General features: G+C 43.5%; 1 protein-coding gene across 3 annotated transcripts in view; it reads right to left on the bottom strand.

Moving 5' to 3' along the window:
* FGF14 (fibroblast growth factor 14) overlaps nt 1-21,971 on the bottom strand; it is a 1,600,952-nt gene that overhangs the window by 21,997 nt on the left and 1,556,984 nt on the right. For all 3 annotated transcript variants that reach the window (XM_069636997.1, XM_069636999.1, XM_069636998.1), the window contains exon 4: nt 4,375-4,573. In XM_069636997.1, coding sequence (XP_069493098.1) covers nt 4,375-4,573 — 199 coding nt within the window. The remainder of the gene's footprint in view (nt 1-4,374; nt 4,574-21,971) is intronic.

The following is a 21,971-nucleotide window of genomic DNA, read 5'->3' as shown; positions in this document are numbered from 1 at the left end:
GGATGATTTCTGATATAAATTGCTGTCATAATAAGAATGTTACGCTTGTCTTACTGAGCAACACACATTATCAAAACCAAGAATTGACATGTACATTATTTTCTGATGGAAAGATATCGTTCCAAGATGGCGAGTCTGACACATGCCTACAGTACCCTTTTGCAATATCCCTAAAGGGGACATGGCACCAGTGAAGGTTCATAGCTGTTTAAATCAAAGAGCATTTTGGGATCATAAGACTGACCACAGATCACATTTGGCAAATACCTCTGTGATGAAAGGGATGTCTGGTTAAATCACTAAGTGCATCATGCACACTGGGACTGGACTTGCTGATGAAAGAGGTGCATGATTGAATTACTAAGTACATCATGCACACTGGGACTGGACTTGCTGATGAAAGAGTTGCATGATTGAATCACTAACTACATCATGGACACTGGGACTGGACTTGCGGATGAAAGAGTTGTATGATTGAATTACTAAGTACATCATGCACACTGGGACTGGACTTGCTGATGAAAGAGGTGTATGATTGATTCACTAAGTACATCATGCACACTGAGAATGGACTTGCAGATGAAAGCGTTGTATGATTGATTCACTAAGTACATCATGGACACTGGGACTGGACTTGCGGATGAACGAGTTGTATGATTGAATCACTAAGTACATCATGGACACTGGGACTGGACTTGCGGATGAAAGAGTTGTATGATTGAATCAATAAGTACATCATGGACACTGGGACTGGACTTGCGGATAAAAGAGTTGTATGATTGAATCACTAAGTACATCATGCACACTGGGACTGGACTTGCTGATGTAAGAGGTGTATGATTGATTCACTAAGTACATCATGGACACTGGGACTGGACTTGCGGATGAAAGAGTTGTATGATTGAATCACTAAGTACATCATGGACACTGGGACTGGACTTGCGGATGAAAGAGTTGTATGATTGAATCACTAAGTACATCATGCACACTGGGACTGGACTTGCGGCTCGTTCATTTTTCAAAACTCTCCCTAACATTACTCGTTTGTAACCATAATGATGTATATCCCCAAACGACAATTTCAAGGTTTGTATTTACATATGTTTTAATGAAGACTCCACATTCTTTAATGTCATGTAACTTTCCTAAATATTAACTGACCGTTCCAAAATTGTAAACTTCCATGTGGCCAGAAAATGCTAACATGTTTAGTAAGTTTGAAAAAAAGGTTGTACAGATTTGAGTTTGCAGGTGCATTTCTTTTTTTCCAGTGGTTCACTAAAGACGCACCTGACATGTGCCCTCTTTGCACTCATTAGCTACGCCTTCACCCTTACCAACACGCCCAAATCCCACGCGTCCTTAATGTCCTGCCACACCGGCCCTGGCATGACATCTGTCCACTGTAGTCTGGCGGGCTACAGGGGCCATCCTTTTCCTGGTGTTGTGCTGCCCCCCCCCGCCTCATTGGCCCACTTGCTCCTTAGGTTGCCTATCTATTCTAAATGGCCCGACTACTCATGTTAATCACTGTAATCTCACTCTATTTGCCCCCACTCTCCTGTGCATTCCCCTGCACGGCTTTTTGCCGGAACGCTGGTGAGGAGGGCATTTCCCCTCTTGATGTGGGAAATTAACAGGGCTGGGCCTGTGGTCCTGAAGTCCTTGGATGGAAGGACATAGCCGGTACCAAGTGGTTGGGCCTTCATGTTGATATTTTGTTGGCAGGAGAGAGCGTTGCTATGGTGAATCCAAGTAATTAAGCAGTCGAGGTTAGGCGTGGTGTAAAACCATCAAGGTGCGTATCGTTAAACCACCCATGAGTGATATCCTGCTTAGATCGGTGACTGGGTATAATGAATTCTACCTTTGTTGGATTGGGCTTCGGGTATGGCTTGGGTGTAGATGTACTGGGTGTAACTGACTTTTATGTTTAATATACTGAAGGAGTCCAGAATTGCAGTGACATATACAGACTAGTCTTGGTAAGGATTGGGGAAAGGCTTACATCTTGTGGGGTTTTATACGGGAAACAACAGTAGCTTCGTGCAATGGAGATGTCAGAATTGTGTTTAATACTTTGCCTCATCACAAGTTTGGCGGTAACCCTTAAATGGAGCGGTAACGCTATTACTGCCGTATTTAAGGGTCTGCCAAATCACGGGCTTGGCGGATTTACCACCAGCTCTGAGCTGGGGGTAAATCCACTGCAATTTTGCTGATTTTCGCGCTATTACCGCTGGTGGTAATAGCGCCAAACATTCCCCATTGGGCCCAATGGGGAATGGGCCCAATGGGGATTTACCGTTCCACCTGACTTCCACCAAACTCGTGATCTGGCGCTAATAGCGTCGGGGGGTTTGGCGGTTGGGCTAATAGCCCCAGCGGTAATACCACCAGGGTTATTGCGTAACTCGTGATGAGGCCCTTTGTGTTCAGCAATATCACAGTTAGCACTGTCCAGCGCTCGTCCCTCTAGTTTTCAATATGTAGTCATATATGTACAGGTGTTGCAGCATAATCACATGATCAAGGAGAAGGTCTCATTTATCTGGGGCAGGGTGGATAGAACGACAAAACACAAGGACAGGTTGAAACAACGCACGGTGAAGAGGAGCGGTAGTTCTTAATGTTCTCATCTCCTCCAGTTTCCACTGAATAGTAGTGATCTAATGATGATTGTATTATTATCATTGTAGTTGTTTTTTTATAACACGCTTAATACCAAAGAGATTTCTAAGTGTGGACTCGGGATTCGAACCTATGTTGCTCTGCGTCGTCTTGCTTCCAAGATGAGCGTGTCACCACTGAGCTATACTTCCAGTGTCCGCACGTGACATGTACATAGATACCACTACCTCCCAGACCAATGCACGGCTCGGAAAAGCTCTTTGTGGACACACCAGTGCTGAGGAGGGCAATGTCTGAGACACAGAGGACAGAATGGGCAATGACAGCGAGTGATCAAGCCGCTGCCAGAGAGCCACGTGACTCTGCATAGCCTCGCTGCACACACTCTGTTAGATGTGAAGGTGCAAGATCATTACATTTGGTTGCCACACCACCACCGCACCACCGCTATGTATGTTAGTCTTAGCCCACCACACACATCTAAAGTGTGGGATTTCTCCATGCAGGAGGACCGACTCCATGGAGGAAACTGTGAAGAGGGAAGACTGTGCAAACGTGGGTACCAGTGTGGTGGTATATACGGCACAATCATGCACATGATTGGGAAGATGGCACACTGCTAACTAAACTAGCTTTTGATCAGCATACTGTCTCCAACCTGCACTATCACCACACAAATAATGTCTACTGTGCAGTCATTGGAAAGCCCTATCCGCAAAGCAAGGGCCATATAACAAACCCTGGAATATCATCAGGGACCCCTCTCCACCCCTGAACCAGGTGAGGGTCAATGGGCCTCGTTACGAGGCAGGCGTTAGCCGTGCCCTTATTAAGGGCATGGCTGCCGCCGGTAATTTTTTTCCAGAACAACCCAGAAAAGGGCAATAACCGGGCCATGCCGACCTTGGCGGACACAGCAATTGCCCTTTTCTGGGCTCCGAAAAAAACTATTCCCCATTCCCATTTGAGCCCCCATAGGGCTCAATGGGAATGACCAGGATGCTAACAACGGGCCCGTTAATGACGGGCCCGTTGTTAGCATCCTGGTCTGCTAGCGGGTCCTGCTCTGAACATCTGGCCTGGCTAAGCGTCCAGAGTGGGACCCGCTGCAGACCTCGTAATGTGGCGGCCCGGAATGAACGGTGCCGGTCCCTTACCGGCCCCGTTCATTCCGCGGCCGCCACACTCCTAATGAGGACCAATGTCCTTGATGCCTAAGGATTGGTAAGGCAGTACCTATCCTTTCTTTCACCCACACCCTCCACCTTCTGCTGACACTTTGCATCACCTACTGCCAGCATGCAGACCAATTATTGTTGTCGCCAAGAAGAGCACCGTTCTGTGTAGACTCGAGCCCAGTATCCTAAATTCAAGGCACGCACATTATTCGACACCTCACTGTGCCCCTCAGTTCCACCCACTTCAGTGACACCCTGATCCCCCAACCTGGCACCCCTCCCCACATGTATGCGAAGGGGGAGAGTGGGGGAGTTCCCCCAGTAGATGTTGTCCATTTCCAGCACTGGTCATGGATCAGTCCTCTCTTGGGTGTGTGAGTCCATGGTCGTATAACTTGTCAAAACTTCTTAAACATATGCAAATACAGAAGCAGTCCCACCAACTTCAGTAATATTTTAAGTAAACCGTCAACTCTTCTTTAATTTGCTGTTGCTAAGCGCCCAGTTACAACGCCTTTTCAACCCGGCCTCTGACAGCGGCTGCGCAGTGACACCCGCTTCTCACCTTCCAATGGCTTGGGTAGAAAATGAGCTGCTGGTTTCGTTTTCTTGACTCTGTTGCCCTTCATGACTTGTCCTTCTTTGTTGAGCCCCAGGAACCACGCCCGACCAGACTCCTGCTGTCTGTACAACATCGATGAGTAGATGACGTAGTAGTTTTCAAAAACAGACTCCTTGAATTTGCATTCCATTGTAAAAAGTTCCTGTTGGAGAAGAACCACACGGTTAACAATTGACAAGTGTGCCCTCTGGCATCAGCATACATTGAAACAGTGCCCTCGCATGACTGGTGTGAGGATGAATGCCTCCTTAGACAATGATGACCATATCATCACTTTTCTCCCTTGCAACAGGCCTAGGGTTGATGCTTGTGAAGTCACTCTGGCGCCCCCTGGTGCTTACCTGCTGCATGTCACCTAGCGTTAGTCTGATGCCCCTGCTGCATAACAGACCCACCTCACGTGACAATATATTTATGGGATACAGTCTTTATATCGAAAATTATACATCGAATCACTTATATATCTAAACAGACTAATATATTCCAAACTATACATTAAAAGGCTACTATATCATGTGCTTAGAATATACATTTGGGAGTATGCTATTCTTTATAATTCACAAAATATTAAAAGTCAAAAAATCTCAAAAGTTCCAATATGCTTATTCCAAATTGCAATGCAGTGGGAACAAATTTAACTTTGGAACGTTCTAGATGAACTAGCTTTAAAATGCTTTCCTAGCTCTAACTCAAGCGAAGTGGAGAAATGGGCCTTAGGATCGGGATGGCTCTGTACGTCAGGGCAGGGATAGGCCTCGGGCCAATGGTGTGCCTGGTGGTGGGCATTTGCTTTATAATATGGAAGGGCTTTGGTGTGGGGATCAGTGTTGGGTTGAGGGTCGGCTTCATGGAAATAAGACCCTTGGAGTGGGCAGGGGCCATTGGAACGGGGCGGGAAGGGCCTGGCAGCATGAATGGACCTTGGCCCAAGGATGGAGTTTGCTTGGGGAATTGTCTCGGGGCAGGATGGGTCTAGAGCTGGGATGGGCCTCTGGGAAGGGGTGGGATTTGGTACGAGACGAGCCGCAGGCAATGAGCAGGGATAGATATGGGCCGAGGTATGAGCACAGGGGCAAGAAGAACATTTGTTAAAGTAAACTTCGTCTTTGGACAGAAGTGAAATAGAATCTCCCATGTACAATGTAATGATGTCAGAACTAGCCAAATGTATTCTAATCAGAAGGCTCTGATGTCATAGCTATCCGATTATAAGATTATTATGGCTGTAAACTGCCGGGCTATGATGGAACACGGTGTAATACGACTTTCAAACACAAAGCACCTCTCTCCATCCATGATGGCAGGAGACACTCGTCATCCTCTTCTGGCTGCCCTCTAAACTCTTCCTTCTTATGGCTTGCCATGGGCTTTTTGCACCAATGAACTGTAAAATCCAGCCAGGTTTTCAGAATGACAAACACACAACATGTGCAGCACATTCCCAATTGAAATTACTTGTATTTAAATGTGTCGCATAAAGACTTGTTGTGGACGCCCTCAAATCCAATCAAAACTTATTGGATTGTACTATTGCAGGGGTCTGCAACCAGCAACTCACCAGATGTTTTGGACTACAACTCCCATGACCCCTCACAGTTGAATGCCAGATCTTCTCTGGAGAGGCAAAGGTTACAGATAGAGCTGATGCCAGTTTGCCATCCCATCGCCGTATCAAACCATGGCAACGGGCCCCCACAGACCAGATTTAAAGCATCTTTTGGCGACTATATAAGTGAGAAAATAGTTGTCCTGTGAAACCTTTAAAGTATTTCTTTCCAAGCAGAAGGGGAAAGGAAAGTGTGCATGATCATAGAGAGTCTCACGGCAAGGCCTGCCAATGGGGGTTCGTATTTTCAATGTGTGTTTCTTGTTTTTCATGAATGGGTGCATCGCATGCAAATCTCTCACTGGGATGACGCCCCTTTGATGTAATTTGAGACTGATAGCAGATTGCAAACTGTGAATGATGAAATTGCAGTACCCAAGGGCTGGGCGGAGATGAAGGAGTGTTATTATTTCTCCCCCTTTGTTCCTTGTTGATGACTTACGGGCACATATATACATACACACAGCTCTACAGATAGTGAGTGCATCAGTCACTTTCACTCCCTATAAATAAGCAAATACTCCCATAAAATAAAAATAGGGATTAGAAACAGTCCCAACAAAAATTGTGAATCTGACACTTAGGACTGTGGGGCCCTGCTTTCACTGGATATCCGTGATAATTTAGAAAAAAAAAAGAATTTGAGAAACGACCTCATTCTTTATACCGAAAAACGAAAATAACTTCTTGCTTTTTTAACTTTTTTTTTTATAAAGCGAGGGGAGTCCACCCGCACCTCCCTCAGCACACCTACCCTAATTTATACCCTCACTGCACCCGCCACCTATTATTTACCATACATATACTAAAATACCTACTATTTTCGTTCAAATAAATAGGTCATTACTCATTTATGTTTTTAGTACTAAGTTATTTGTACGGCTTCGGCTTTCACTCACACAGCTCAATGGATATGTGTGAATCAGTAGTGCACGTGGTATCACAGGAAGAAACTACTGCTATTACTGCCCGATCATAAGAAATAAGCATGTATCTTTTAATCAGTCTAAATAACTAGGAGCAAAGACATAAATGTTACAATAGAAATTCCGTTTCCATGTAAAACATATTTGCACTTCATTATAAAAAACTCACATTGGGAATTAGACTTACAATTTTATTCCCTAAAAAAATATTTTTACACCCTAATTTATAAAACAGGGAGTACAATACTCGTACACACACCGCTTGATCACGTTCAGGCTGTAGACATAGATATAGGGCTATTATGCTCTCATCCACTCTATGGTCATCCATTTCAAGATAGTATACAAGCTCTCTATATATATATATATCTCAAAAGATGCGAGATTGTTGTTGGCGAACAGTGGAAGTGCCCCAGCTCTGTGCATCTTAACGGTGCCCATGAAAGTGCCTGGAGGTGTGTGCCCGCCCTTGAGATAAACGATGGACAAGCCGCTTTTACTCCCTAAAAAGAGGTAATACACCCAACCAAAAAAAAAAAATAGGAGATAATGGAGCTATAGCACCCTGCCACCCACGCAATACCCACGAGACCCACATTGTTTCATCACATTTAGCTTAATAGAGGCCCCTGAGATATCCACCTGAGCTCTTGGGAGGATAGCTCAGGGGCAATGTGCATGCCTTGAAAGCAAGACGACACAGAGCACCACATGTTAGATCCCCGGGTCCGTGCTTAGAAACCTCTGGGTATTAAGCGTGTTACAAATAACCTATCGTATCATAACCTATCATTATATCTGGTTCCTAGAAACTCCCATTCAAATCTTGTTTATTTCTCAGTATTTTGGTGCTGTCAAAATCATGTTCTTGCATTTTGCGTCATTATTGCTAAGCTGCTCTTTCACATGCTTCTCTAATACCTCTGGCTATGACACTGTGACACTGACGGCGTTGCTACTTTTGGTTTGGGGTGAATATTCAGTTGTCACTCAGAATCAATCGCATTATTGGGGCACTCCAGATCTGTTTTCTGAATTTTTGGGTCATTCAAATTCATCATTCAGGGGAAAAGGGAACGCACTGCAGGACATATTTTAGTTGTTATAGCCCTGGGATGAAGGGCAGGTATCACAGGACTGGATTGCATTTTTTAGAAAGTGTTTGATTTATTTGGATTTCTGTAATACTCTTTATGTCTCTTTTCAGATAACTCAGAACTCCATGGGCGATGCACGTGGAGAGAGTACATCCGTGAGTCATGGGTGGCTTCTACACTTTCAATCTTCTGAAAAGCTCTGAAAGAACAGCCACTGTGGCAATTAACTGAGAACTATCTCTTAAGTGATGATGGCGCCTCTGCACACCCAACACAAATTACAGCAATTCATTTCACAAAGCACTGGCTAAATGTTCCCACTCAATCACTCCCACACGGCTTCAATCAGAGTTCTAAGGCGGTGTAGATAATGTGCAACATAGATCACATTGTGGAGACAGCGCAGGGTTTTCTCATCCACAGGAAGTCCTCATTATATGTGAATGGATTCTGTTGCAAAAGCCTTACTGCCATAGAACCAGCCAGATTCGTATAGTAGTCATTATGGAAGGCGGAAGGCCATTCTCAGGTGTCTCACATGACGGGGGAAGGCTCACAGACAAAATGTTTCAATTGTCTTGGTGATGAGACCTTCTGGCAAATGAAAGGCACAGGAATAGGGGCCCTATTTGCACCCACCTAGCAAATATCTATATGTCAGATTTAAAGGAGAAATATATTTTTAAAAAACAGCTTATTTTAAGGCAATATATTGTGGTGAAAATGATCCTTTGACAATATCTTCATCATCTGCAAAGGGAAAATATCTACCTTGAATGAATTTCAAAATTGGCAAGATTCACTTAACCCCAATTGGGAGTTTACCATGTCAGATAACAAGGATCAAACACTGTTTCTAGACATTTTGACTTGTCACAAGGAAGGAAAATTACATACCACATTGTACTGTAAAGCCACTAACCTCAATTCTTTATTATGCGAGTCAGCACCTAAAATCATGTCTTTACAATTTGCCTTATAGTAATTTCTATGGATGCAATGTAACTGTTCCTTTAAACAAGACTTTACAAATCCGGCTAAATCCCCGATTTGAAGTTACAAGATTATGGCTATCCGTGCAAACTATTAAAATGATCTGCAAAAAGAGCCTGGTTTCCAAATTGGAAATCCCTCGTTAAAGTCAAAGAAAACACAATTTTGGATAATACCATTATTATATGTTACTACCTTTTCGAGATATCCACCCAATCTCACCCAAACTCAAGCAACACATGGAAACATGATTGGACCCAATTAGCAGCAGTTGGGATTCTCCCCGATGCAGCAGTTTTTGCCCCAAAGAAACACAAGAAGACATGTCTGTATTAGTAAACTATTACAATACTTAATTGTAGAGAAAGTACCTGATTATACTACATCTATTTCAGGTATTTTAAACATAATATAATAAGGGCATGTAGTGCTAACAAAAATAAGAATAGATAGACATAGAAACATGTTTAATAGTAATGATTATGAAAATACTCAATGTTCACATTTAAAATTACAATTCTACTCCCTGTAATAATATTACATGAACACATTCTTTTGTAAAGTTTTATAACAAATAATCACATACAAAATAAAGTATGTGCCCGTGTGCATTTTCATATTATATAATCTAAGAATTTGAAGTTTACTTTATACGAAATACTATACTGTGCGTTACATTTGAAGAAACAAAGGCGTAATACATTGTACTCTGTAAGTATGAAATACGTGTGCATATGTGAGTTGTCATATTTCAAAACATAATTAATCAAACAGGTGACATCAGTGATGTCATGCATGGTGTAATTAGTGACACCATCAGTGATGTCATCACTAATGTTATGTATGATTATGATGTCACCAGTGATGTCATCAGTGATGTCATATGTGATGTTATCATTGTGGCCATACGCTGTGCAACAGGGGGCGCATGGTTAAGGTGGACTTGTTCGAAATGCAATTACTGAATTCCAGGGGTTTTATTGCGTTAAATCTGACCACCTTCACTCTCTCTTAATCAAGTGTTTTTCACTGAATTTCAAATGTTTTGTTGCTATGTATTGTTCATGTTAAATCTGATCATCTTAACACTCTCCTAACTAAAGTTGTTTCACTGAATTTCAAGGATTTTGTTATACATTTTCTCTGGGGCCCAGTATCCATGGCCTTCAGCCATGGCCACTGTACATGTTGCATCAATAGGTTTCTTTGGGGCCCACTAGCCACAGCCTTCAGCCATGGCCACTTTACATGTTGCACCAATAGGTCTCTTTGGGGTCCACTAGAAATGGCCTTCAGCCGTAGCCATTGTCCACAGACTTTGGCCATGGACACTGTACATGTTACAGCAATAGGTTTCTTCTGAGCCCACTAGCCATGGGCTTTGGCCATGGTCACTCTACATATTGCGACAATTTGATTTTTTTATTATTTTTATTTTACTTGTAACATATAGTTTGAACACAAACTTTAATTACAATTCACAGCATCGTTGTAATCATTTTTTGGGCATAATCGCAACTTAGTTAGAAGAATCTTTTTGGAGTTGGAGTACATAAAAAACAACATAAAGGAGAAAAGAGACAGAAACAAGTTCAGCTGAAGTAGTAGTAAAACAATAGAAGCCATCATGGAAATACTGTAGTCAGCTGCTATCAAACCAAAAACAAGCTAGGCCAACCACTCCAAGCATTGAAATATCATCAGCCTCCAAGAGCTATTTATGTAGTTCGACTAAGCAGCTGTGGTTGATGCTGTCGAAAGGATCTTGTCTAAAAAAATCTATGACAGCACATGTCAGAGGAACGTGGTTACTCGATAGCACATGATACCACCACTTCTCCATGTTTCCATTCAGTGGAGCAAATTTACCCGGAAACAGAGATCTTAGATGTGATAGCTCCAGACAGTCTGTGATCAAACGTTTTAAGGACTCTACCGCACTTCTGCAGAACCTACAGACTTCTGCAGAACCTACAGACATTATCAGCAGTTTCTTTGGGCCTCATTACGACCCGAGCAGTAAGGGATTTCCGGTACCGTTAAGGGCACTGGTGCTGGTAATCCCTTACCGCCCAATTCCGAGGGGCGGTAAGGGATTACCAGCACCAGCGCTGGTTTTACCAGCCGTTAAGGACGGGACCCGCAAAGGGACCTTGGAGGCAATTACGGTACCGCAATTTGCGGTACCGTAATTACCGCCTTCCCCATTTCCATTGAACCCTATGGGGGCAAAAATGGGAATGGGGAAAGGCCAATGGTGAATGGGGAATTACCGCCCCGCCAACCTTGGAATGGGGTGGTAATTTTGCCATTCACCATGGCGTAATCGGTAAGGTACCCGCGTCAACCATGGCGGTAATAGCGCCATCGTTAACGCCTGGGTCGTAATGAGGCACTTTGTCTTGTCTGTTTCGTAAGATTTCTTTAGTTTTGTATGCATTCAACCGTAACCTTAAAAATTGATTTCGATGAAATCTTGACAGAAATGTTGCTAGATATTTAGGTAGATGATCAAGACTGTTTGCTGCTATAGGTCAATAGGTTTCTTTGGGGCCCACTGCCATGGCCTTCAGCCATGACCAGTGGGAACGCCCTGCAGCCTTGGACACAATACATGTTACAGAAAAAGGTTTCTTATGAGCGCACTAGCCATTGCCTTCTGCCATAGACACTGTACATGTTGAACCGATAGGTTTCTTTGGGGCCCACTAGCCATGGACTTTGGCACCGAGACCCATTGCCCCCTGCCTAGAAGTTGCTATCCCTGCAGGCATAACATTACTTTTTGTATTTCACCCTCTCTCCCCATTCCCACGTGATTCCCCTGATATTCCCCTGACAAGAGCAACAAACTACACATACACTGTCATTGAACTACCCGTGCCTGTGGGATTCCCTGGTATTCCCCCAATAGATCAAGACAATCCAAATGTCTCCACTGTCCTCACAGGTACTCACCAAGAGCTCCCCTGTACTTTACATGGTCCCCTCAGTTGCTTTTCTTCTCCCTGGTTCTCACTTGGCCATTACCCACTATCAATGTTTAGTTTGTGTAATACATTTTCTTCTCCAAGGTGGACTTCATTGAAATGCTGGTGCTGAATTATTTCAAGGGTTTTGTTGCATTAAATCTGATCACCTTACCTCTCTCTTAACAAATGTTTTTTCTCCAAATATCAAGGGTTTTTCTATACCATAGTGTCCTCCTGGCCCACAAGCACTAGCCACGGCCCTTTGCTGTGGCCACTGTAAATGTTGTGCCAATATTTTTCTTTTGAGATCACTACCCATGGCTTTCAGCCATGGCCAGTGGCCATGGGTGAACATCTTGCATAGTTTCTTGAGGTCTCAGTAGCTATGACCTTCGGGCCACAGCTTCTATACATGTTGCACCTATATCTTTCTTTTGGGCCCACTAACCATAACCACTGGTCATGTCACACCATTAATTTGTTAGCAAAAACCCATCTCCCCCTGCTCAGTGGATGTAGGCACTGTAGATGTTAAACCTTCTTTCTAGCTCCTTATTCCTGGAAACATTTTCACAGTAATCATTTCCAATAACAGAAATTCCTGCAGTAAAGGGGTGGTTCGCTGATTCACGGGATAACGGGAAAAATAGCTGTGAATTAAAACATCTTCCACATCCTCACAAGCACTCAACATGTGCCGCCCTTCTTTTTCCCAGGTCCTGTCACAAATAGCAATTGCCTTTCCCCTCTCTAAACTTCTCCCTTTACCCCCATATCACTTATCGCTTTGTGTGATGCACATTTTTCTGAGCGCCTCTTGCCGCGTTGCCGCTGTAATCTAGTGAGATTAACGCAGTCTCCTCCCGATAAACCAAAAATATAACTGACTCCCTTAATCCACCCCCAAATCCCCAACTCCACATGGTGTCTTCTTTCCTACTCCCGACCTCTAGCCTGATGTGATTGCTATTGCTATTTATATACCACCTATGGCCAGGCCCTCTAAGTGCTGTAGTTCAAAACAATCCGTGTTCCCCAAGGAGTCACTACATAAACAGAAGAATGTTGAGTCTCTTTCTGATATTCAGAATGTTATTAGAGCCTGTAAGGTCTTGGGACGTGGGGGGGGAGCTCATTCATAAGTTTGGTCCAAATCTGGCCAGCGTTTTTCGTGCTACAGCTGTTCAAAAACTGCACTTTCTCTCTACGGGAAAATGATTGGGAGTAGGATGGAAACTGTGTTTTTATGTTTTTTGACAAACCTTTTGCTTAAAGAATTTTATCCAAATCCATCCGGCATGTCAAAAGTGTTATATTGGCCTTGGTGCTTTTTACAGCCATGAGGCTGAGCGAGGCTAATAACCCTTGACTTGCTGGATGGAATTCATTAGAAAATTAATGTGTTGTCACATTCATTTTTCCATTGAGAAAAAGTGCAGTTTTTGAGAAGCCGTAGCTTAAAACCACTTTGCAGATTTGGACAAAATGAGAAACAATGGGCACAAAGCGCTGACTTAATTTCCTTGACTGGTTTGGGGTAAATCCATCCAGTGTCTTGGTGCATCAGTCTTGGTGCCTTTACATCAGTCTTGGTGCTTTGCAGCAGAGAGACTGAGAGAGCTTTCCTCTCTCAGCCTCTCTGCTGCAAAGCACCAAGACTGATGTATAGGTTTTAAGGAGCAGGGGTGCGCCGTTCTCTGTTGAACATTTTAAACAATACTGGATGGATCTACCCCAAACCAGGCAAGGAAATTAAGTCAACGCTTTGTGCCCATTGTTTCTCATTTTATCCAAATCTGCACAGCGGTTTTTAAGCTACGGCTTCTCAAAAATTGCACTTTTTCTCTATGGAAAATGAATGCGAGTAGGCTGAAAATAACGTTTTTATGTTTTATTAACAACGCATTAATTTTCTAATGAATTCCATCCAGCAAGTCAAAAGATATTAGCCTCGCTCAGCCTCACGGCTGTTAAAAGCACCAAGGCCAATATAAAGATTTTAAGGAACAGGGGCACACTCTTCTCTGTCATTTATATTAGAAACGACTGGATTTGAAGACTTTAAGTCAACACTTTGAACCCAAGTTGTTTCTTGTTTGGTCCAAATCTGCCAAGCAGTTTTCACGCTACGGCTGTTAAAAAACTGCACTTTTTCTCTTTGGGAAAATGAATGGGGAAAAACTGTGAAACTGTAGTTTTTTGTTTTCTTAATAACATTTTCATTTTTATAAAGTAATGTTTCCAACATTTGCAGTATTCGGGGGTCAGGGGAGAGGGGCCTTGACAAAACATTGTTTGGGGAATTTCATTCAAATCCATTCAGCAAGTCAATAGTTATTGGCAATAGAATTTTGGAAAAAAATTGCTGCTATCTCATTTCTGAAAAGCCTGTCAGCCTCTCTGCTGCAAAGCAACATGGGAGATATAGCTATAATTTGTGGAAAAGGGGACACCCCCTTCTCTGTCAAATATTTTAGCAACTACTGGATGGAATAACCCCAGACTCCTCCTGTTTTATCAAGTCTTTGCCATACATGTTATGTATGACATATATGTTTTTTACTGTTTTGCTTTGAAAAATGTCTTTTTGTAATAACTGATGTTCATAAAACTTTCCACTGTCTGGTGATAATGTTACTAACAAGTAATTGCATTTGTTATACTACATTGTTTCACACCTGTGGGCTTATTACCTCACATTTGCGGCAGCACAGATTAATTTTGTGCATGTGCAATCTGCATATGCGCATTAACAATTGCAAATGCTCAAAAGCCTTTTGCACATTCCCAAGTGCAATTACGCTTCCACATATGTATGGCAATAAAGTCCCAAAAAGATGATGCTTCTATCAACAACAAAAACAATTGGTGCAGTCATGGGAGAGTTGTTTCCCATTGAACACCTACTTGGTGAATCTGCAATGGATTTCTCAGTGGCTCTGAACTGCAGATGGGCTCACAGGGATTGCTACTGGGTGGTGCTGTGGCATGTGTGGCTTAGATGAAATGGCCCATTTTGCACTCATATTCAGGTAGAAGGTTTTTTCATGTTGTTTTAAACATTATGGGGCCGATTCATGGGGAAGGAAAAATGTGCACAACTAATACATGCACCATTTAACCAGTCCTGCATCTCGGGGACCCTGCCTGGTGTCCCCCGTAACTGTTACTACCACCCCAGCAACATGCGTATGATTTATCGTAACTCGGGTAAAAATCTGTGGGCGAACCCCCCGTAAGCCATTCCTGAACTTCGCTACACTGCGTATATGTGCACCCCGGGTTAGTTTGGAACCCTGGCTGCATACACACACCCCTAAATCCGACATCCAATATTACCTCTGCGCAGTGAATCCTATGCGCAAGTGCCTGTATGCCTGATTTCGGGTGGCGGATAGAATGAGGGCTTTGTGTGGCCATTTCCCCCGCTGAGAGGTTGCACGTTCTGATCCATGAATATGTATTGTTCCGTGCAATAGTGAGCATGTGATATACTGCCTGCGGGTCGTCTTTCGTAATGCCCACATTTTCCCTTGTTCTTTCAAATTTTTCGTGTTCCGCTCCCTACCCTGCCCTCTGCGCAAGCCATGCCCACGCTCTGCCTGGTGTCTCGCACAAGGCACTCTGCCTCTCGCAGTGACGTGCAGAGCCTGCGTGAAGTCCACACAAAGTACAAAAATGTCCAGCACAGTCGATTGCATGAATCGACAAACAGGATTTTGCGTGCGTTTTGGCACGCAAAGTTGCGATTTTCCACACAGATAATTCCATGAATCGGGCCTCAGTGTGTAAAGTACTCATCTTACAAGTCAATTTTAGTGTCAATCTGGTCCTTCAACACGCAAGCTCTATAGGAGTTTACCAGTGCCATTCATTCATACAGTTCTTTGCAAAGTTGTTTTTTCTACCTGTAGTCATCCAAATCAATTGATGTGGCGTGCAGCCGGCTCATTGGACACACCGTAAACTCCTTATCTCTGGGACAATCGATCAGTGGTCTTGTTAACACTATAATTTTGCAAGCATATTTCCACTGGGAACAAGTGATGGGCTGAGTGCAGCTCTTTCCATGTATATTTTAGTAGCATGTTTGATTCCTGCTGTGATTAGAAAATAATTGCTAAACTATATACTACATCAAATATAGGATGTGTTTTGAGACCTGAAAGCAAACACAAAGCCATTCGTTTGGATCCGGCTGGAAAACGGCTCGGAGGTGGTGAAGTATCCATCAGACCAGCTCTTTGCATATTCCTCTGCCTTTGCTGCCATTTTGATGTGGATGAACTGGACAGAGACGGTGCGGGCATATACTCTCTCTTTTTCCCTGCTTGCTAGAGCAAGTTCACCTGTGTCTCTGCACAGATCAGACTGTGATGCTTGTGAAGAGGCTGAGGTCTCCGTTGATACCGACTGTTTTTGTTTACCGCCAAAAAGGAGACCCCATTCACCGGGATCCCAAGTAATGACAGCCGCCATGTCTGTCCATGGCAGCCACTATTGGCCACAGCTGTGTGAGCATTTATGCACAGCAGTGATCACAATGCATTTTTTTTATTTTTCCACTACAATACTATGAGGGGAGGGCAGTGGTGGGGTTGGAGAAAAGTAAGGCGTAAAAAATGTAAAAAGAGGTGGCAGCTGGGATGTAACTCAGTCTGTGATTAAGGTTCTAGGGGTAAAGGCATATTATAAGCATTTTCATGAATCTTGAACAGATCATTGTTCCACTATAACACTTACTTTTATTAGCCACTAATTCCCTAATTCTGCAATGTTCCCTCACTTTCACACACTCGAACACTGCATGTGATGATCACTGCATGCACTTTGGACTGATCTTAACTGTGTTTTCCAGAGTGTTAACTTCTCCTAAAATCTTCAACACTAGTGAATGGAAAGGATCATCTTATTTGCATATTTAAAAATACAAATGAAGAAATAAATGAGAACCCTCAAACTCATTTTGTAATTCGAAATGAGGTAATCATTTAATTATGGCACAGCTAATTTTACCAATGCCACACGATGCAGAGCATATGTGTTGGAAAATAATGTACACGCGTATGGCGAAGGCCATACAAAGTCATTACAGGCGAGCACATAAGTTTCCAAATATGTCTAAATATAATTCCAGACAATTGACTATTTATTTATTTATTTATTAAGTTTATAATGAATGATGAACCTCGTAAAAGAGCACTTTGCGCCGTGAAATGTAAACCCACTACAATAAAGAAGAACAATCGTCAACAACACAGATTGCTCATTATAGGGTTAAAAAATAGACAGATATTACATTTATATCAACATGTAATTAAAAAGGCACATCTATTTCACGATCAGTGCCCACAGGGATATTGATCACAGTGTTGCAGTGTCTTAGAATTGTGCATACATTAAAGAGTCTTCCACTCTTTTCCAAAATCTCAACAAAACTGGATTCCATTGAAAAGAGGCTGGGCAAAGATATCCAGAGATGGATGATTTAAATTAGATAGTCTGGTGCTTGTAGGTACTTTGGGCAATTCATGTCAATGCTGGCCAATTACTGGAGGACTGCGTTTTAATCGTTGAATCTTTGATGATATTAATTGTTTTAGGATTTATGCTAGTATATCATATTTTTATTATATACAGTGCTTTATTGTGTGTGAATTTATGTGGTACTACTCACCAAAATAAATTTTACGGTGATGACGATGATGATGATGTGAAGTCCAAAAAACGGTGCTATATTGAGAAGACTCTTGTCTATCGGTTATTTCCCTATTTCCTTCAGCAATGTGCATTATCAGTAGTTCCCTACTTTGCATATTCTTTACTTAAATCTGAAATGTCTTTGCAAGGACAGTGCAATTCTCTTCCTGTTTTTTGGGTGGCAACACTTAAAAAGAATTCTAGTTGTTTTGTATGGTTGTGTCCTAAGGTTTACGAAGGCGCTATTGCCTAAACGAACAAGAGCTTTCCGGGAGCATTCAGGTTAGTAATCAACATATGTCTTTGCTGTTTCCATGTGCTGTGCCTGACCTGTCCATATGCACAAATTATATGATATGATAATAGGATATGGGTCCGAATGATAAGATAAGTCATTTATAACGTGCCTGTGCACAAGTGTTTCTAGGCGCGAAAAGACAAGGGAGGGAAGACAATTATATTGGTTTGGCTTTAGGTGGGGGGTTGTGGGGGGTTTCCCCCCACATATATGTTACAATTGACCTTCACAATTCGGTCAATTGTGAAAAGGTCAATTGTAATTCGAACAGTTGTAAAACGAACAATTCGTATACAACTCAAAATTCTATAGCTGCATTTTCCCATTGCAATCCCATTGGACCCGATTGACTGTAAAAGTTGAATGAATAAATAGTCGCTTAACCTTGAGACCCCTGTTCTCCAAGACAATGGGCCTCATTACGGGTCCAGCAGTAACCGTGGCGGTGTTACCGGCAGGTTGCCGCGGACCCATAATTATTTACTGGCGCCTGACTTCCTGGTTACACCAGAGGATTACAACCCGGGCGTCCCGGGACGTCAGGTGCCGGTAAAATGTAAGTCCCCATTCCCATAGGGGAATGCGGACCACGGAAGCACTGGTACTGTTGTTTACGGTGCCAGTGCTTTCATGACAGATCTGCCTACCGTGGCCGCTGTGCCCGGCAGGGTCAGCCCTGTCGGACACAACGGCTCCGGCAAGCAAATCCGCAGTTCGCTGGTCCGGAAACAATAGTGCCGGTAAAATTACCGGCACCCTTGTTTTCAAACTGGCAAACATAGAATGAGGCCCAATGTCACCCATGCCCACAACATCACCCAGGCCCGCAATATTACCCAGGCCCACACAGTCATCCAAGCCTGCCCTGTCAGCCAGGCCCGCAATGTCACCCAGGCCCACACCGTGAACCAGGCCTGCACCGTCAGCCAGGCCTGCACCGTCACACAGGCCCATTATGTCACCTAAGCCCGCAGTGTTACCCAAGCCCTCCTTGTCACTCAGGCCCACACCGCTACCCAGGCTTGCACCATCATACAGGGCCTCACCATCACCTGGGCCCACATCTCATCGAGGCTTGCCCCATAACCAGTGGTCGAAGTGAGCAAGAACCGTCAGGAGCCGTGTTCCACTACTTCTATTTTTTACTGTTAACAGCTCCACTACTTTTTGCAACCTTTTTCACCATTAAGCAACTGTTATATAGGAAGTTAAAGCACACTTCTCCACTTAATGACCGGATATCAGTTACAGCTAAACTGAAATCTATTTCAACTCAATTGGCTGTCAACAAGCATAACTGCAACCCTTGAAAAATGTGTTGCACGTTCCTCCCTTCCTTCCTACTCTGTCCTCCGCCGGAGTCACAGTTCTATCACTGCCCATAACCCATGCCCACACTGCCTCAGGCCCGTACCGGCCCAGGCCTGCACGTCACCTCAGAGCACAGATGATTGAATGCCTTATATCCTCAGCCAGGGCCTACCCAAAGACCAGGTGGCGCGAATCTGAGGACTTCATCGATTCATGCATGTGTTTCCTTCATTACCACTCAATCATAATTTCTGAAGTGCATCCAATTTTGGGGTCATCTTCATTACGCCGCCTGTTTTTCCTTAAATGAAAGGAAGCAAATTACTAGAGGAGCACACATTTAAGTATCAAGGTAAGTATAAGGACCATAGAGCACAACCCAAAGCTGTTATGAAACACCACTACCGTGCTGAATTTTTGATGGCAATTATAAAATACCAAATATATTTTATGTCATTTTGAGGAATCCCTTTTATTTATGAAATACCCCTTCAAAATATATTGTGAATAATAAAAGCTTTTTAAGGATACATTTTGCCCTTTTAAATGTTTTTTTCAATTTTTTTTAATCGTGGTCTTCACTAACTTGCCCCACCCGCAATCTCAGTACTGCTCCACACACTTTGCTCCTGTATATTCCAAAAGTCACTTTCTGTTTCTCCTTCTTTTCCCTGTTTGTTTATTTATTTGTTTATTATGATAAGAGTAAAAACATTTAAAAAGAAAAGTAGAGGAGCACTGCCCCCAAGCCCTCCTGCCCACTTCGACCACTGCCCCCCCAAAAAAGCATCAACGATGTAAGTGCACACTGACGGCTCCGCCTAAGGGAATCGCCAACGTCCCACAATGTCATTGTAATCTGAGATCCATATATTGTCCCTGTGGCTCAGCTTCATCTTGTTGACGCTGGCCACGGAGAGCTGATCTGAAATCACACAAAAATTATAAGCTCATAAGCTGTCAGCGCTATCCAGGAACACATCTGCCTAAATCACTTTGGCCCGGAGACAATCCCCGCTGCCAGCTTTCCAAGTTATTTGTTGCCAACTGAACTGTTGCAGACAGAAAAGCGATACATTTCTGAAGCCGCGTGTTGACGCTGGAGCGGGAAGATTTAGCGCGCATCAAAACGGCCAATTTGTCACTAGGCACCTAAGCCATGAAACCTCAAGGTCACATGCCAGGGTTTGTCGGTTTGATTATTTTGCCGCTTGACTATTTCTGTCATTCTCTGTAATACCCTTGAGCCCTCTCTTCAGAATGTTCTAGGCAGACCTCCAGGTGTTGTAAACACAGTGGAAGACTGTGGTCGGATACATTTATTTATCACTTTAGGGATTTGGTAAATCATTGGCATACGTTACCCATCTGGGCTTAGGAAGAAGGAATCCGACCCTTGGCACAAGATGAATAGATACCATTGACTTATGTATGCTATCATGAAATTTGTAAGAGGAATAAAAGAACAAAATAATTCTATGGTCAATTAAAAAGACGATTTTTTTAAATTTTTAATCAATTGGTTGAATGAGGAATATTTTAAAGAGGAAGGAGAAGCAAAGGTAAGTGAATACAGAGGAAAGGAAGCATCGTTGGTGAAGTGTAGGTTTGGTTTGCATATAGGGTGAGGGTTAGCATAAAGAGGGAAGGAGAGAAGAAAAAGGTTTTGTCTGGGGATCTTTAACATGTAAACACAAATGTGATTACATTGTCTCGGGAGGATAGCTCAGGGGCAGCGTGCTCGCCTTGGAAGCAAGACTACACGGAGCACCAGAGGTTCGATCCCTGGGTTCGCTCTTAGAAACCTCTGGGTATTAAGCGCGTTATAAATAACCTATCATATCATATCATACACAGTTCCTAAATCCCTGCAGTTCACACCCCTGTCAAGTTGGTCTCAACATGATCAGCCTCCCAGGTGCCCGAGATCTGCAATCAATATCTGCCACACAGCCACCTGCCCAAATGGAATCAAGACATTTGATGGTAGAACCCTTTGCGTGCAAGGCTTCATCCTCTGGAACTCCCTCGCGTAACACCAACCTAGTCTGTACAATTCTGAAGTAGTGCGAAGACTCTACTTCCAGCTTTGGTGATGATCACACTTCTAGACTATTTCCCCGATAGGTCAAGTGCCTGCGACCGGATTCATGATCGTATTGCAGCGGCAGACGCTGTGTGGATCCCTGCAGCTTGAAACTGTATAATCGATTCGATGAGAAGGTCAATGAACATCTTACTGCAGGCTGCTAGCTTTCCTTCCATGTGGTACCTCGCTGAAATGTATCATACAATACAGTACATTTCATGATCAGTAACAGTGCCACGGGCTTGTGGGCGTGAAAGCAACTACTGCTTGGGCTAGTAAAGCCCACCAGAGGTTACACCTTATGCCAGCCACTTCTGGAAGCTGCAGTGTTTCCTGTAAGCACATTCTACCAACCACACTTGCCCACAGCCAGTGCTTTCCTCTACTTTTCCTGCCATTAATCACCCTGTTGAGCAGCACGCCAACAGAGATGGCAGCCATCACGTCTGCGGCAGCCGGAGCTCATGCCAGCCATTCCTGCCTCTCAGGCCCTGCAGCTGCCAAGCACCCCTGGAAACATATCTGGCCATTGCTTCCCCTGCAAACAG

Source organism: Ambystoma mexicanum, chromosome 7p (assembly GCF_040938575.1).
Source record: "Ambystoma mexicanum isolate Mex_15411 chromosome 7p, UKY_AmexF1_1, whole genome shotgun sequence".
NCBI classification, from domain to species: domain Eukaryota; kingdom Metazoa; phylum Chordata; class Amphibia; order Caudata; family Ambystomatidae; genus Ambystoma; species Ambystoma mexicanum.
The sequence above is the reverse complement of the archived record's forward strand: the minus strand, read 5'-3'. Positions and strand labels throughout refer to the sequence as shown.